This window comes from Acipenser ruthenus, chromosome 22 (genome assembly GCF_902713425.1).
Source record: "Acipenser ruthenus chromosome 22, fAciRut3.2 maternal haplotype, whole genome shotgun sequence".
Lineage (NCBI taxonomy): Eukaryota > Metazoa > Chordata > Actinopteri > Acipenseriformes > Acipenseridae > Acipenser > Acipenser ruthenus.
In genome coordinates this window covers 6146640-6164705 of record NC_081210.1, presented here as the reverse complement: position 1 = coordinate 6164705, position 18066 = coordinate 6146640, and the positions used below count along the sequence as shown (strand labels likewise).

Genomic DNA, 18066 nt, shown 5'->3' with positions numbered 1-18066 from the left:
ACCGTATCCTACTATAGTTTCCTATTTCTATGCCATTATCTCTTATTATCTAGTTAGGCAAAATAGATGTGGGTAGCTATGACAAGCTGCTACAATATTATTTATTTCCTAAATAATATTAACTGGATAATAATGAACCAGATCATATTATTTATTATTATCTCGTTAATGACACTTTCTGTAAAGCATACATTATCAAATACGCCAGCTCTCCGTTGCCTTAATGACCCATTAGAAAATTACAGCTTTTATTGGTGAATTGTTTGCAAAGTCATTATGCTCCGACAGTCATGTCATCGTCTTCTTATAGTTGTGCAGTGAGCAGAATTTGAACGCATCGTGGGGTCAGAGGTAATCCATAAGTATGTAGTAACTTATTTTGCACACAAGGGGAGTGCTATTTTTGACTGCTCGTCAAGACATTTGATAAATGTAATAGGTTCATAATTCTGAATTGGATCCACCGTGCAGAATATCATTTTACATATAAGGCCTGCAATGTGTTTACAGACCATACGCACATTCCTATAGGATATAGGATATTATTTGAAGAATCTGTTTAGCTAGCATGTTTTGAAACTAGAGCCACCCATCCATACTATGAATACGGTGGTGTTTCTATAGGCTATATAAGCGGTCGCCATCTCAGGGTTAGACACTGCACAGCAGCATCTTCGTTTTCTGTTAAACACTCAAGCCAAGAACTACCGAGAGGTGAGTTCAGAAACTGATGTCGAAACGGGAGCTAAACTGTGAAGTGTTTTACCAACAAGGGGTTTATTGATGCGCAACGGCTGTATCCCAATGAAGCGCGGTTAGCCGGTTGGAACTCAAAGCAAAAGTCAAGCGCTCATGTTGGGCTTGCCTTATCGACACAGGACTTTTACTTCTACATTTATAAATTGATTATTGTTGTTTTAGATGAAAGTCGAACTGCCAATTGTCTGATTCCTTTTTTTTAATTTGTTTATTTATTTAATAATTGTTGTTTTCAAAGGGCGGCACGTTCCTATAGGAACGTGTTGATTGGCATTGGCATAATGTATGTTTTTTATTATTTTTTGTTATAATTGCTGTTCTTGTTGTTGTATTCGTTTAAAACAGCGTGTAGTCAAATAGCCTCTACCGATGGGCCAGGTAATACAGCACACCTCTCCCTTTTCCTCATAGTTTGAAAATGGCCTTCGCCGGACTGCTGAATGATGCGGATATCGACGCAGCCGTCAAGGACTGCCAAGGTAAACTTTTACTCACAGTGCTAAGCCCTCGAGGACGCACAGCACGCCGTTTACAAGGCTGTTTACAAGGAGGCCAGGTTGCAGAGCAGGAGAGAGAGGAGAGACTTTATACTGACAACAATATAGGTTACGTTTTCTTTAGAAATAGAAAAATAGAACTGACAATTGGTTAAGTTTATGTAGATTGATATATTGAAATGGTAACTGGACAACTAGGGGCATTTTATTTTCAGAGTAGGCAACTACAAAAAGCATGTCTGCTCTATATCCCCTTCAGTCACTGTGTGTATAATTGTACCACGTTAAGTTTCCTATCGATGTATCTATTTTATAATGCATATGTTTTTTGGGTTTTTTAAAATTTTTGTCAGAGCAACTTCTCGAACTCCATAGAGTTCACACAAACTGTTTTAAAATGTCTAAAAAATGTTTATATATATATATATATATATATATATATATATATATATATATATATATATATATATATATATAAGAAAGCGTGTAAACTGATAATGATGAACGGGATGGAGTGGACAGGAACACATGGGAGCCGGCAATAGTGTATATGATTCATAAAGATGTACTTCCATAACAGCTCCGGAATCCTTCAATCACAAGGCATTCTTTGCCAAGATTGGTCTGGCTAGCAAGTCTGCCGCAGATACAGAAAAAGTTTTCAAAATCATTGACCAGGACCAGAGCGGATTCATTGAGGAAGAAGAGCTGAAGTAAGTGGGATACATATATACATGCATACTGTATGAATCAAACGAATCGTGAATTCTTCTGTTGCTACTGTATGGATTATTAACGAAATGAACATCTACAAACATGCACTTAACATTAAAATTAGAGCTGCGAAGCGATTACAAAAATTAACCTTGATTAATCTGGAGATTAAAAAAATAATCTCAGTTAATCTTGATTTAATCGCATATTTAATTGATACAATTACTGTTTCCTTTGCAGTTTCCTGCACTCATAAACTGATGTTTTTCATTGCCATTGAAATAATAATAATAATAATAATAATAATAATAATAATAATAATAATAATAATAATAATAATAATAATTTTAAATTATCTTTTATTAATAACTTGAAATTGTCTAAATAAATCAAAACATTCACTGAGTAACTGTTACATCCTCCATAACTGCAAATAACATATTTATAAAATAAATTAGGTTATTGAAATAAAGTCAGAATGTTAAGGGGCTCCAGTCATAGCTATCCACCAGTACTGGTTATAGTATCATACTTCGCTTGATTCATGGGTTTGCAACAATCCTGAATTTCTATCCAACGAACCCTAAGAAAGTAAAAAAAAAAAAAAAAAATAAACTTCCCATTCACAAGTCCTTCAGTTTCAGTGCTTTGCTACATAATGGGGTTCAGTGACTAATTATATTCAGACATGATTACACTCCAGTGTTGCCAAATCTTGCAAGAAAAAAGCAGCATTGCCTTTCAAAACATAGGGTATAGGATGATTCTAAAATTCTAATGACATTCATATACATTGACACCAGTCTATCACGGAACCCGTTAATTGCGATTAATGGACAGTCCTAATTAAAATACGTTGCTGCAATGGCGAAAGCACCAACATCTTTACTAAAAATGCATATTCTGGTTGTTCACCTCCATTGTTTTCCTTTATTTAGGCTATTTCTGCAGAACTTCTCCGCTGCTGCCAGATCTCTGACTGATAAAGAGACCGCTGTGTTCCTGGCAGCTGGCGATGCCGATGGTGATGGCAAAATCGGAATTGATGGTATTGAACTATACTATAAGTATTGGGAACACATTGATTTCTCGATTATAGATGTGCTAGTTTAGCCTGCTGCTGCTGCAAGGGCAATTTCTAATCTCAGTCCTTACTTTGGAATATTGAATTAGAATCGCATAGACATAAAGCTATGAAGGAAGAGATGGCATGACATTCAATTGATGCAATCTTTTCACTTTCTCTTTTCAGAATTCCAGTCCTTGGTGAAGTAAAGTCACAGCCAACAGACAACAAAAGCTTTGTATGATGCAGGACTATTTATTTATGCTTTTTTTGTACAGTTACTGGCATTTGTAAATGTCATTGCCTTGTTTTTCTTTTTGTGATATCATTTACAATTGAAAATTAAAGACAATGAACTGATCATTGTATGTTTCTCTTCTTTATTCTAAACATTATTAGACAATATTTTTGTGGTCATACAGAATACAGTATTATCGGTGTACAATTTACAACAAGGGCAAACTGAAACTTCAGATTATCAGATAACATTTAATACGATAGGAAAACATCATTAGGCTACAGAAAATTAAACAACACCATTTTTTAAAAAATGTCAAAACATTAAAAAAAATATTTAAAATTAATGCACAACTTTATAAACAATGTATTTGAAAATATAAAATAAATATAGTGCCTGTTGCTACATTGGGCACAATGGGGTGCAGGACACTTGGGGCAGATATAATCTAAATGTAGTATAAAGACATAGCCAAGGCGCAGTAATGGTATAGAAACTACAAATAAACATGTCTACCGTCCTCTAATTTTCCAATTCATCTGAAAACTGTGGATTCCAGAAATGACGCTTTCGAAAAGGGAGAGCTGTAGGTTGTGTGGTGGTAAATAAATACCAACATCTGTTCAAGCGTACTATTTCCCCTCACATAGCTCAGGAGAACTGAAGGTTCAGTGGGCGTCCTCCGACCCCACCACAGTTTTCTTTTCTACAAGGAACTCAAGCTGATGTCATCGAGCTACAATGGCTAGCCCTGCACCTGGCCAGCAGGGTTCGCTGTGTCGCGCGATGAAGAGAGGCAGTCCCTGCCGTTTTGCCTCCCTAACCATCGGGAGCGCTAGAGCCAAAACGACGCTCCCTCTGGAATCCCCAAGGAAAACCGGCCAGGAACCTACACTTCATTGGCTGTGTGGCTCACCCTTCACACCACGCGGCCGTGCTGTTTACCAGGTGAGCCACTCGTGGACCCCTGACTTTATTTTAATTGTTTTATACTATACTAGACCAGTGGCTCCGCTCTATTTGCGACCCCCTGTGTCTGCTGGTTTTCATTCCAACTCAGCTCTCAATTACTTAACTAGACCCTTAATTGAACTGATCATTTGCTTAATTAGACCTTTTTAATTGTTTTCAGCTTTTAAACAGTTATAGAGTTCAAGTTGCGTATAGCTAACTTTAAATCTGCAACTGTTTAAGAGCTGAAAACAATTAAAAATGACTAATTAAGCAATTTAAACCTTAACGGGCGTTTATGTTTTAATTCTTAGAGTTATCAGGCATTGGAAAGCATAAATCTGGAGTCAGTGGTAGATTCATGACTTGCTGTCAATATCAAAGCACTTTGTTCTGGCGATCCTTGGTGTGTTTAGATACGCAGCCGCGGGATTAAGCATATAGGCCTACTGTACCTATATCGACAGTATGCGCGTTTATTAAAGGCATTATTTAGTACCGATAGGACTTACTGAATAATTCCGGTTTTTTACAATAAAGGCAAAGCATCTTAACCGAAATGCTGCAAGAAGCGACAATAGAAGTCCGTTTGGAGGCTAAAACAGCAGCGCCGCTTCTCTAGCTCCCCTGCTATCCTTATTGGGTTGTCACTTCTACATTGCAGACGGGTTGCTTTTTTAAAAATACTAACAGCTCATCTGTTAGAAGGAGTGTCTATTCCACCCTTTGCTGGCAATGGTGTTTTTATATCAGGGCTTCTAATCCCGGGCCTGGGGACCCCCTGTGGCTGCGGTTTTCATTTCAACCCAGCTGTCAAGTATTTAACTAGATCCTTAATTGAACAGATACTTTGCTTAATTAGACCTTTTTACTTGTTTTCAGCGCTTAAACAGTTGCATATTTCAAGTTAGCTATAACATTTGATAAGTAACTTGAACTGCAACTGTTTAAGAGTTGGAAACAAGTAAAAATGTCTAATTAAGCACATTATTAGTTCAATTAAGGATATAGTCTTTAATGTTTAAGATTATTTCGTGTGGATGGGGCTTACCTTGTTATCATTACAGTCTCTGCACCCAGGGAAAGTTATTGCGCATAGAGCAATGGGGATAGCAAGAGAGACATTCACACATTCATTCACAATCACTAATAAAAACAAGTTAAAGGGTGCTGCTAATAACGCGTTTGCACGCTCTCTCGCCCCAGCGCCTCCGATCTGCTGAGTGAAAGTCACATGTGAAAGGTTTGCATTCTACGTTGGAAACTGAAATGTAATATTTGCGACATCCATCAATATCCATCAAGCATTAACCATTATTGAAGTTTAGAATAAAACCCATGCGCTTAAATCCATATTTGAAGTACATTTTTAACACTGTTCATCAACGCTCCAGGCAACAGGTGAACTTGATGAATGCATGGGGCTTTCTTCGCATCCAACATGCAGCGAACTTGTTTCAAAAACCAAAAACGATCAATTCATCTGAATCTTAGCATTAGGTTGTAGAATACCGAGTTACCAATATTCAGAACGTTCTTTATAGATGACACATGCTTATTAGCATCTTCATTTATAAAGCTAAAAATAGATCAATCTGACTACTGGACACATTTTTGAGAAAGCAATCTTATCCAACGCTCATGGTATCTATTACACGGTGTCTCCGATTGCTGTAAATGGTTTGGAGGGAAGGTATATAAAGAGCGCGCAGTCTTACAGTCTCACTGCCGCTGCTCGACTCAATTTCTCAGATTTCCCCTTAACCTCAGGAGAAACCAAGGTGAGTTAACACGAACGCAAGTGGTTTGAAGAGGTTTCAGAACTGGTGATTCTTCTGAAATGTAAATCTGGTCAGAAAAAGAAACCTGCCGCGGATGGGAAGGCATGCTGTCAGCCTACAACTTTGCTTCCTGATTATTCAGTTTATTATTGGAATAACCAGTGGAATGGGACTGCTGCTGTCAAAGGACCATTGAACTGAAATTATGAACAAATGCAATCCGGGCTAGAGATTATAGGCTTTTTGTGCGCAATGTGGAACCAACCTTTTCGCTTTACAGTTTGTCCAAATTTTTTTTTTTGTATTTTTTTTTTTTTTTTTTTTTTTTTTTTTTTACTGATGAAGGCATTAGACTAATCTCTTGTCAATTTTAAAGTTTAAATTGTACCTTGTTTTTAAAAAGCAGACGTTATTGTTATTGGGAATGTATGATGACATTGTAAGCACGTATGCATTGTGCTGTTTAAGTATGTTAATGTGCGCTTTTCCCCCCACGCAGCTAAGAATGGCTTTCAAGGGTGTCCTTAAGGACGAAGACATCACTGCAGCCTTGCAGGCGTGTCAAGGTACCAACCACGTCCCTTTACCTACTGGTGACATTTACACCCTGAGAACGAGGCGTGTGACATAAAGGACTCGATAATACCAACATGGTTTATTTTGATGTAAACTTACCGGGATTTTAATGTGTTTTTTTTTTTTTTCCAATGTCGATATTTTGTTTTAAAATTATTCGGATACTTACCTTTAATGGCGTGATGTTTTTATTTATTAGCTTTTATTAGTTTTTCACTAAAATTGATCACTTGTCTGGTATTTAATATCATAAAGTGCAATTTATAATAATAATAATAATAATAATAATAATAATAATAATAATAATAATAATAATAATAATGTCTTTTATAGCCGCTGACTCATTCAACTACAAGGCCTTCTTTGCCAAGGTTGGTCTGAGCGGCAAGTCTGGTGATGACGTGAAGAAAGCCTTTGCAATCCTAGATCAGGACATGAGCGGCTTCATTGAGGAGGATGAATTGAAGTAAGAGTCACGTTCAACTGCACAATAATATGCCCGCGATCATAGCGCCAAACTTAGTGCTGCTACTTTGTTAGAATAGCCGAGATAAGATGCTTTTCTTTAGGGATAGCTTTAGGGATAGCTACACAAAACAGCTGTCACTATGACACATAACCCTTCTACTCGGTATCATAACTTCAGATTTCTATTAGTAAGTTTACTTTATCAGAATACCTCTCACTGCACTTTTAAGGTAATATAATATAGTGTATACATCTTACTTTAGAACTCCTACCCGATATCATAACTTCAAACTTAGACCAGCAGCCTATACACTCGTCGGAGTAGCGATTACATCTGGAGAGCTGCTCGATAGGATGGGCTATAAATAGGATGAACTAGCAAGAAAACGAATTAGTTTACTGCTTTTGACACCTCTTGCTAAGCCAGTTAAGACGATGTACCATAATGCAAGTTCCTAAACGGTCAGCTGGCCTCTGATAGTCTCAACCTAAGCATTTTCATTCGATTTGTTTTTGGCAGACTGTTTCTGCAGAACTTCGCTGCAGGCGCCAGAGCTCTGACTGATAAAGAGACGAAGGACTTCCTTGCCGCTGGTGACTCCGACGGTGACGGCAAAATCGGAATTGATGGTAAGAGATTTCTTATAAATAGCCTTTGATAATAAATTTTTCCCATTACGATTAAAAGCCTATATTGCGTTAGAGCAGTGCTAGTGTCAAGTAACTACTGTATTGTTATCTTACATTTATGTTAGAAAGTTGTATCTTTTTTTGATGGTAACATGGTGAATTCTTGTTTTCTTACTTATAAACCTATTATTATTATTATTATTATTATTATTATTATTATTATTATTATTATTTTCTTTACAGAGTTCGCTGCCCTCGTTAAGGCATAAACAGACCAAGTCCGACTCTCTTGTTTTGAAGGAACCAGTAACAACGTTGTCCAAGACCTGCCTCTCTCATCCAGATTACACAGAATTTTTATACATTTGCTTTATGAAATGCCTGCACACTGTTTCTCCCTTTGCAGCAACACTGTCCCACATAATAATAATCATTGTAAATGTAGCACGGTTGTGTTTTATGTCTTAAATATGAGTTGGCTGATGTAACATCTTCGATGCACTTTCAGAAAGGGTGAATTAACAAAAGACTAAATCTTCTTTTGGAAAGCACTGGTCTGTCTTTTCTTTTCTGTGTATTTGGAATACCGGCGGTTTTGTTCATGGGAAGTGCTATACAGGGCTAGGGCTTGCACACTATTTCATGCAATAATTTAGTTGGTTTTATATTAAACCCATTTGCACAAATTAACAGGTGTATTATCAAATGACAATGCAGCCCATATAGCCCAACTGAAGCATGCTTGTCTTTATACCGTTGCACAGGAACTACAAATGGAATCCCATCAGCATTTTCTTAAATATCATCTCTCAACATTCACGTGTTGTGCTCAAATACAATATTACAAACTACACAATAAATACATTGTATAAAGTTATTGTGTGCATGTAATACGTATACCTACACATCAGGAGGTTTAAATGTCACTTTTTTAGTGTGTGAGTTGTGAGTGGCAGGTGACCTCATTTCTCCTCTACTGGCCCAACAGTGAAACATTATACAGATTAAGTGCTATTGCATTCGTGCCACTAGAGGGCGACATATTTCTGAGCAGAAGTAGTGCCAGGGAGTTTTAATTATGATCGTGCTGTCTCTTTTTGTGCAATGTTTGTAAAAGGAAAGAGGCTAAACTCAAAGGAGAGCACGCAGTAAGAATGTAACAACAAGGGGTACCCCGAGTGGCTTATGGGGTAACAGCACTGTTTTTCCTCATTGCGCTACAGCGAACCCAGCTGACCAGACGCCCAGTGAGCTCAGATCGGACACCTGCAGGGCTGGCCTGTGTCCTCCAGCTGCCGGTAGCTGGCTGACATCTGCTCTCGAGTTCCTGGGTATAAAGAGGAAGCAACTGCGTTGTAATAACAGTGCAATTAGAAATACTTAATATGAACACTATGTTGAATTCTGCAGTTGTACGTAATATATAGAGAAGTGAAGATATTTGGGGGTTTAACTGAACATCTTCGGTGGATATCTGTCTTTTATTGGGTTTGAAACCTGAGTTTAACCAGGGGTTTTATGGGAGGGGGAAGTTTTGGTCAGCTTTAACAGAGACAGTGGTTGAGTGGTCAGTCTATGTCCTGAAACTTCTATAGGGTGTCTCCAGACATATATATTGCAACTCAGTGGATCTATAATGTATATACATGTACTAATGAAAAAAGCAGCTTTTGTCTTTAGAATTTCAAGTATCATTGCATATTGGCGCACGCCAGATACATCTGAATAGAGCACACCATTACTCAACTCACCAGTGAAATATTAGTTGTGTGCTTGAGACTAGATGCCGTATTGTAGAAAACACATCTTATTCAAAGCCCAAACATGCATATGCCTACCTGTGTGTCAAATACCATTTGAATAGAATGTATACTTAAACCTTCCATCCATAACATAGTAAACGCTCAACAATCGAACATTAAGAAGTAAAACTTACAGGAAAGGACGAGGTTGATTTGATTAACCTATACCTCACCTGGATACATTACATCCTATCAGAGCGTATTACAGCACTGGGGAAAAAAAATAATTTCAATAGCTGAAATGATGTATGACAATATAATCTGAGTTTCTACCTCAAGTGTTATAACATTGAGCAAAAAAAAAACAACAACTATTAATAACTGTGTAATCTATTCATATAGTCTTTGACATACGTGTGGCTTCAGTTCAAAAGCTCTTTTTAATTGGGAGTTTTGATTAAGTTTAAAGTTTCAATTAGTATTCAATAGCAGTAAAAGAGAATCAATTAAAAACGTGTTGCAAAGGACAAGGGGTTATCAAATGCAGAAATGGACCCGTGGAAAAATGAAATCTTTTGATAAGGCCCAATTCTTGTCATAAAAATCACTACTGAGTTTCCCAAACTATATTAAAACAATAATAATAATAATAATAATAATAATAATAATAATAATAATAATAATAATAATAATAATAATAATAATAATAATAATAATAATAATAATACAATATTTATTATTTGTGGTGTTGTTTTTAAAACATAAACTCGCTACATTTTTACTGCTGAACTTTGCAGTTGAAACCTGGGTTGAAATAAGGGTCTTTCAGCACCGAATGCTGTCCATGCAGTATTTAAAAAAAAAAGGTTGGATTATCAGGGGGGTAGTGCTGCCACCTAGCGGTAAAATTTAAATGACAAGTTAATTCTTCAGATCATTTTTATTTTTTGTATGCAGTGCCACATATCTGCCAGCATGACATTCAAACAAATTATATTCGGTCATCTTAATTAGACAACAGATTAAAACGTTTTGGTTTTTTTTAATCATTAAAAAATATACACTATCCACAATCTGTACAGCTCAAATTCACATAGAAATACATACAGCTATGGCCAAAGATTTTGCATCACACTATAGAATTAGCTTATTTTGCTTCATAAAGTCCAATGAAACCTGCTGAATAATGTTACGTTAACATATTGAATTACATATTGATTTGTAGTTTTACATATGATTAACGAAAAACAGATATCAAATTGGAAAATGTGACTTTTCAAAATCAAACATGAAATACTGTACTACTATTATGGTTTCCGGTAGACTTTTGCGATATCATAGCGTGATTGATTACACGATGTTAATAAATAAATAAATAATTTTTTTTTTTTTTTTTTTTTTGCTTTTGTTGTTTGTTTTTACTTATGTCTCAATCCTGAAATTCTAGGTCATGCAAAACTTTCGGCATTTAAATAAGTGAAAAAATATTTTACCAGGGATGGAAGTTTGTTTTGTTGGGAGCTCGGGAAATTAATGTCATCGAGAAACGTTGTGGCTGAGTGTTCCGGTATGGCACGGTGCCTTTCCAATGTGCCTATGTAGAGTCACTGGGCGCAGCAACAAACGTTTCATCTAAATCAGCATCGGGTATTCTTAGCGTTATCGAATCGTAAGAATTTTTGCTAACTAGCACACTGTAAGCATCTTTGGCTGTGTAGGTAAAAATAGAACTTTGTTGACTACTGGACACATTTTCTAAACCAGCCACACTGCAGGTGGTATTTATGCCTTTCGGGTCGGAAGATTAGTATATAAGCACGGTGCACAGGTTTGGTGAGTACTGCAGTTTGCTCGACTCGTTTCCTCAGATTTTCCCCTAGCTTTTCAGAGAATCCAGGTGAGTAAATGCAAGAGGCTTCAGAACTGGAGCTAGCTGAATACAATCTATGTGCCCTAGGTCTGCTGCAGTTTGTCAACGCTCTGAATGCTGGGATGGAAAAGCAGATGCCAACCTACAAAATGTTCATCCTGTGAATTCAGATATTGGAGTAACCAGTGGAATGGGACTGCGACCCACACCCGCTCTGGAACGGAGCCCAGAACACAGAACAGCCGCAATGGAATTTTAATACAACGTTCATATGGGTCTGCGAATAATGAAGGCGTATTCCTCCAAGTCTTTATAAGAGACGCAACGTGTGATATCAACTGATTTCTCCTTATAAGGGATGTGCAATTAGGCTTCAGTAGGTTAATACAAAAAGATAAGCAAAGAACCCGTGAGGGAGAGCGGCATTGCAATGCCATTGTTCACTTATAATGAAATGTGTTTTAATGTCGGTTATTTTTTAATTTTTTTTTTCACGCAGCTAAAATGGCCTTCGTCGGTTTTCTTAAGAATGAAGACATTACTGCCGCCCTGCAGGCATGCCAAGGTATTACCAACTAAATCTTACACTTCTGACATTATTACTGAACTGTGTGTCAAAATGAACCTTAAGAAAAAGCACTATAAAGATGTGAATGTCTTGGTGTAGTTCTCAACACAATGCGGGTGATGGAATGGGTCCAACACTTCTTAGTGTGAAACACAACAAAATGCAACAGCAAAAGAAACACACAAGTCGCGTTGGCTTGTGTTGAGGCAGAAAACCATTCTTTTTTTTATTTTATAGCCGCTGACTCATTCAACTACAAGGACTTCTTTGCCAAGGTCGGTCTGAGCGGCAAGTCTGCTGATGACGTGAAGAAAGCCTTTGCAATCCTGGATCAGGACATGAGCGGCTTCATTGAGGAGGATGAATTGAAGTAAGAGTCTTCATTTCAAGTGTACTGTGCTATATGCTAACCCATATTACACACACGATCATAGTCCCAAACTTTCTAGTCTATCTCATCAAAATTACCTTAGCTCAAGTAAGATTCTCACCTGACTGCAAGCCGTTTAAAACATAACAGGTATACGCAATGCGATACAGAATAGGGTATTCTGTAGTAGTAGGGACACTATTGCAGAAAACCACCCTTACATGCAAGTGGTCTTCTGCAGCAGTTACTGTAACGTACCGAATAGTACAATTAATCTAAACACACAGTAAAACAGTTTACTGACAAGCTAGTAACGATGGTCCCGTTTCTTATAGGCTGTTTCTGCAGAACTTCGCCGCTAGCGCCAGAGTTCTGACTGACGCTGAGACCAAGGCTTTCCTGAACGCTGGCGACTCAGACGGTGACGGCAAAATCGGAATTGATGGTAAGAGACAAAGAACGAGCGTGCAAAGTGAGCATTAGACTCAAGAGCAGTTTGAAATAGTTCTTCAAATGTTGCGTTTTTTTAAATACCCATTGTTTAAAATAGTGTGCAGCAAGGTTTTTCAAATTCCACTGCTTGCCAGATATAATTGTTCTTTATAATGTTTATTTATCATTTTTTGTATTTTATTTTACAGAGTTTGCTTCCCTCGTTAAGGCATAAATACCAATTGACCAAGCCCAACACTGCTTTCAAGGAACAACATTTTTCAAAAACTGCCTCTCTCATCCGAATTATAAATACTTTTGATATATTTGCTTTATGAAATGTCTCGACTGCTTCTACTTTTGCAGCACGATGTGCAAAACAAGATTTGTAAATGTTCTTGAGTTGTGTTTCATGTCTTAATTATGAATTTTGCTAATTGTAAAATCTATGATGCACTTTTCAGAAAGGACGATAAGAAAGGAATAAATATTCTTTTGGAATAGAAAATCTAGTTTGTGTCTTTTTATTACTATATATGATTGCTTTCCTTGGGTCATCAAACACACATTTGTATACAGTTAATTGTGAATCGTGGACTAGATAATGCTCAAAACACATACATCACCCTTACAGTAACCCTCCACTCTGCCAGAATAGTGGGGCTTCTAAATTAGATGTATTAAATCAAAGTAACACAATTGACTGAAAACGTTAATATTCTAAATAAACAGACGAATGTGCTAAAACTGTGGATATTTTTTATTTTTTTTTTGCAAACCATATAGTTGTTTAGTTGCCTCTTGACCCAAAAACTGGAGAGAAGATAACTACAGAGGAACTATTGTAAACGTGTTATATTTGTGTATTCCTCTAGAGGGCGCTGGTATCTCTTGAAAGAAGCAAGTTTACCACTGATGGACAGATCGTATTAGTCAATATATTTAATAGAAGAGCACAACAAAGCGCATTGCTTTACTCATCCGTTTCTCAACGCACTCTAAATTAGGAGGCTGTGTGGTTCACCGGTTAAAGAAAATGACTTGTACAAGGAGGTCCCCTGTTCAAATCCCAGCTCAGCCACTGACTCACTGTGACCCTGAGCAAGTCACTTAACCTCCTTGTGCTCCGTCTTTCGGGTGAGACTTTGATATAAGTGATTCTGCAGCTGATGCATAGTTCACACACCCTAGTCTCTGTAAATCGCCTTGGCTAAACAAATAATAATAGCAAGTGATTTAAACTCAATTAATAGCACTCCCCGTTTAATCCCTCTGGTTAATTGGAGCATTGCCAGCTCAGACCACTAACTCGGCTCTTACCAGCGTGTATGTGTTAGTTCAGAGCACGAGTGTTATGCCTTCTAATCTGGGCGATGGCAACATCAGTGGGGTTTCCACGCTTGTGTTTTTTTTGTATATATAGCTCGAGACATTTCTCGAGAAAAAAATGCCTCGTGTAAATGCTTTTTTGGGTTTCCATTCGCTTAGTTTATTTTACTCGAGTAAACCGGGCTTTTCACCCGAGGTCATGCAAATTGATGGGAAAGGTGTAAATTAGCTATGCATAAAGTACTCGTGCTGTTTTTGAAGATTACTAGTGATATTTTGTGAAAATGTGGTTTCAGTGTGCAGAGAACTGGTACACGAGTGAATCTAAGCTGCTGTAATAAAGCAAAATACCTCGTGCCTGGCTGGTTAATAATGTGCTTAACTGCTCTTGCCCAAATTGTTTTTCAAATGTCATTAATGATGTGTCATGTCGTTAGTAGTGAATAATGTTTCAACTAATTTATCTTACGACTCATTAATTAAAAATGAACTCGGAGGTATAAAATGAAACTGACCAACAGGTATTGCAGATCGCCATGGCTGAAAACCGGCAATATATATCCTTTTCATTCAGGCAATACAGCATATAGGGGATCAGGTGATGCTGCATAGAAACCCTACCCGTCCGGACGGCTGACAGCTGCTGAGGAAGCATTCAGCACCACGCTTGGGCAAATACTGCCTGGGTACTAGAAATGAAGGTGGCGGATACTGATGAAACGGACTGAATTGCATTAGCTCGTTCCCAAAATTGCCACTGCCTGCTGTATCCTGCACAAACTCTTGTCAACAACAAAATAATGTGTTCAGGAATCGGAGGCTGCCTGTGAAACACACGGGGAAGGTTACCAGTGTTGCAAATTCCAACCCGCGATTCTCAGAAAAACAAGCCCAATCCCGCTTATTATACGCGGACTTGGCAACTGTGAAGATTACCTCAACCGCCAGTTTCAGTTGGACAGCAGCGATCTGAGGAGGCTCGTGCTGTCAGAGATTCTCTCCTTTCTTTTAAGTTGTGTTGGATTTACTGTTGTGTTAAATATTAATGATGCAAACAAATAAAACACAATTATTACGTTCATTTGCTGAGAGGGCATCACAACTTGTTTGTAGATATGTTGCTGCGCTGTTTTGGGCGATCGAGCTGGCTCATGACATCCAGTTAGTTCACCAACTATATTTATTAACTTGGAGGGCGGACACGCGTTGTCTTCGGACATAGCTGGGATCAAAAAAGGACGGGAATTAATTCAGTTACACATTTAAGCAGCACACTTGCTCTTCGTGTTTAAATTTAGCGTAGTTTTTACAGCTCCCTTGCAATATTTATAGTGATAATAAGCTCATTCACATTTACACGTGAAATGCGGGTTTCCATGCGAAACTGGGCGTGGATTTTCCCGTGTTTTTCGTCATTTACACGGCTAAATGAGATTTACCCTATCCCTCTTTGGCCGTCTTTTTCGGCCACAAACCTGATTTACACGAGTAATTCTCCCGAACGTGCACGCGCACGTGTAAACTGGCCCCCATGGTTGTCTATTTAAAGACAAAGGATACTGTAATAAGCAGATCACTATATAAAGAGATGACAAAATAATATATGGCCGTTTTAGTTTTTCATGAACGCCATTGTGTTTTTTAATGTTAGCATATCACATTTATACCGAAATATGCGATTCAATCCATTGCTGTTATATATATATTTATTTCAAAAACGTATCAATTGAACAAAGTAATGTAGTGGGTTAACACATAGTTTAAGGGTCTGTTATAAATATGTAGTAATACAGGTGTTATAAATGTTGCTAAAAATGAATATTGGATGGTTAATAATAATAATAATAATAATAATAATAATAATAATAATAATAATAATAATAATAATAATAATAATACAGTGTTGGATGTGTAACATACTAAATTATTGGAGACCTTACAATCATTTCATTACATAGGGTGGGGCTTTCTGTGGCTACAATATTATATTACAATAATGTTGTATTAATGTTAATAATGATAAATATCTTTACGTATTTATATATGCTTCATATAGACTATTGAGTGTGACCAAATCCTTTCCTGCAAACTCTGAGCATTGCATTATGAAATAAAACACATAGACTTGCATGCATGTAGTTACACTACTTTTCAGAGTATTGCATTCTCGTTTCAAAGGTCTTTTTGTCTTTCTATGCCTGTCTGTCTGTTGGTCTGTCTGTCTATATCTGTGTCACCAATTGTATGCTTTGCTTTAGCAATACAGTTATAATACACGTTTGCCATTGTTTTGTGTATTTATGTATTTATTTGCTGTTGTTTATAATCACTTATAACGGATACCTAAAATAAAGTGTTACCGAAAATTCTTTGATTCCCGTTTGTTGTCTTGGAAATGCTCAGTAACTACGGCAAGGATGTAATGCAATGATGCAATGATCAAATGGGAATGAATAAATCATCGCTGTAACAGTAGAGCTCCCGAAGTATATTACCATGCACAATGACATCAGCTTCGCTGTGAAAACCCTACCTGTTGGATTTCGTGACCCTGCTATCAAACAGGATTAGTGACCTATTCAATTTCTGTCTCGCGTCTCGCAGGCCCGCATCCTTTCTAGACAGCCAGATCGAGACTCGCTGTAACTCTGCACGAATTCAGAAGATATGTATCAACATAAATAGAAATGTGGTTATCCTAATGCGTGTGTCTTTTTCACCCTTTCTCGCGATTCAAAAAACAGAAATTGCAACCCAGTTTTCGCTTTACAGATTATAGGCATGATTAAAGGGGAACACGTTGGATATCACATGAATATCACATTGGGCAATACACATGAGAATACAGCGACACGTTTGCGGTTGTTATTCAAAGAGTCTGTCTCATTCAATTCTAGCCTCGGGACCATAATGCCTATTTCTGTATTGCATGTGATAAAATGCTTAGCCAACTGTCTATATTTTTATATAGGCCTGTACAATATGTGTTGCCAGACAGGGGGGAATGTGTTTTGTTCAAGAAACGGAATATAGTTTTGGCTAAATCCAAGATTCTTATATTTTCTCGATCAAGTTTAGTAGAGTATTGATTGAAGTGCTTGCAAATCTGTTTAAAGTGGGTTATGCATATGTTATTTACTTAATGTTCTTATGTCCCCTGTGTACCGAATACAAATATATCGTACATGATGTGTATTTCTAACAAACGTTACACTTCTAGCACAACCTTGCAGCTACTGTTTTATCAGATAAATTGGTCGTGTTTTAGAGAATAGGGTTAATGAACAGGGAGATCTATATCCCCTTCAATCACTGCTTCTATTATCGTACCATGTTAAGTTTCCTGTCGATGTATCAATGTTTTTTTTTTTTTTTTTGCATATGCACCAAACTTTACCCATTTTTATTATGTTAAAGACTGTTCTAATGTTTTTCCAATGCAAATCGGCCTATTGTGCATTTTGTGTTAATTAATTAATTTATTATTATTATTATTATTATTATTATTATTATTATTATTATTATTATTATTATTATTATTATTATGCGTCCTTTTTTATCATACCTCCTTATCCTGGTTACCAGTTACAATGCTTTCACATATTGTTTTGTGCTACGTTACATTTTACCTTGAACTTTTATTTTTCGTCCTTGTGTTTCTCTTGGGAGACTGTGAGGGGAGTTTATTTGAAAGAATATGAATGTTGTTTCAATTTTGTGCCTTTATAGTAGGCCTACACTTCATCTATAACAATAAACAGCGTGGAGTCTATTTATATTTGTAATAGAACAATGGTGAATTCTTATTAAAATGTATGTTTGATTTCTGTTTCTAGTTCTATTTTATTCTCGGTATTCCTCCATGCTAATTATGCAGATTATTGTACCTTGGATGGGATTATTTTGAATATTAAAATAATCCCACAAAATGTATTTGTATTTCTATATAGTTCTATATTTTTCTCTTTTTTCTAGGTAATTAAAAATATGATCTCAGATTACATTATTATTATTATTATTATTATTATTATTATTATTATTATTATTATGAAGCAAAAAAAAAATCATGTTACTT

General features: G+C 36.8%; 3 protein-coding genes across 4 annotated transcripts; all 3 read left to right on the top strand.

The window, feature by feature from the left end:
• The first annotated feature begins 582 nt into the window (after positions 1–582).
• LOC117431643 (parvalbumin beta-like) lies at positions 583–3397 on the top strand. Its single transcript, XM_034052824.2, has 5 exons — positions 583–714; positions 1171–1238; positions 1837–1969; positions 2909–3018; positions 3223–3397. The coding sequence occupies exons 2-5, from the start codon at positions 1178–1180 to the stop codon at positions 3243–3245; spliced, it is 327 nt and encodes a 108-aa protein (XP_033908715.1). The 5' UTR covers positions 583–714; positions 1171–1177; the 3' UTR covers positions 3246–3397.
• A 2487-nt stretch (positions 3398–5884) lies between these two features.
• Positions 5885–8231, top strand: LOC117431642 (parvalbumin alpha-like). Its single transcript, XM_034052823.2, has 5 exons — positions 5885–6006; positions 6506–6572; positions 6916–7048; positions 7571–7680; positions 7924–8231. Exons 2-5 carry the CDS (start codon positions 6512–6514, stop codon positions 7947–7949), a joined length of 330 nt encoding a protein of 109 aa, XP_033908714.1. The 5' UTR covers positions 5885–6006; positions 6506–6511; the 3' UTR covers positions 7950–8231.
• A 2946-nt stretch (positions 8232–11177) lies between these two features.
• On the top strand, positions 11178–13170 carry LOC117431614 (parvalbumin-2-like). Of its 2 annotated transcripts, none has more exons than XM_058995901.1 (5): positions 11178–11255; positions 11792–11857; positions 12098–12230; positions 12566–12675; positions 12872–13170. In XM_058995901.1, exons 2-5 carry the CDS (start codon positions 11797–11799, stop codon positions 12895–12897), a joined length of 330 nt encoding a protein of 109 aa, XP_058851884.1. In that variant the 5' UTR covers positions 11178–11255; positions 11792–11796; the 3' UTR covers positions 12898–13170. The 2 variants fall into 2 exon arrangements, with proteins under 2 accessions (XP_058851884.1, XP_033908620.1); XM_034052729.3 differs by having other exon boundaries at positions 11205–11319.
• Positions 13171–18066: the final 4896 nt, after the last annotated feature.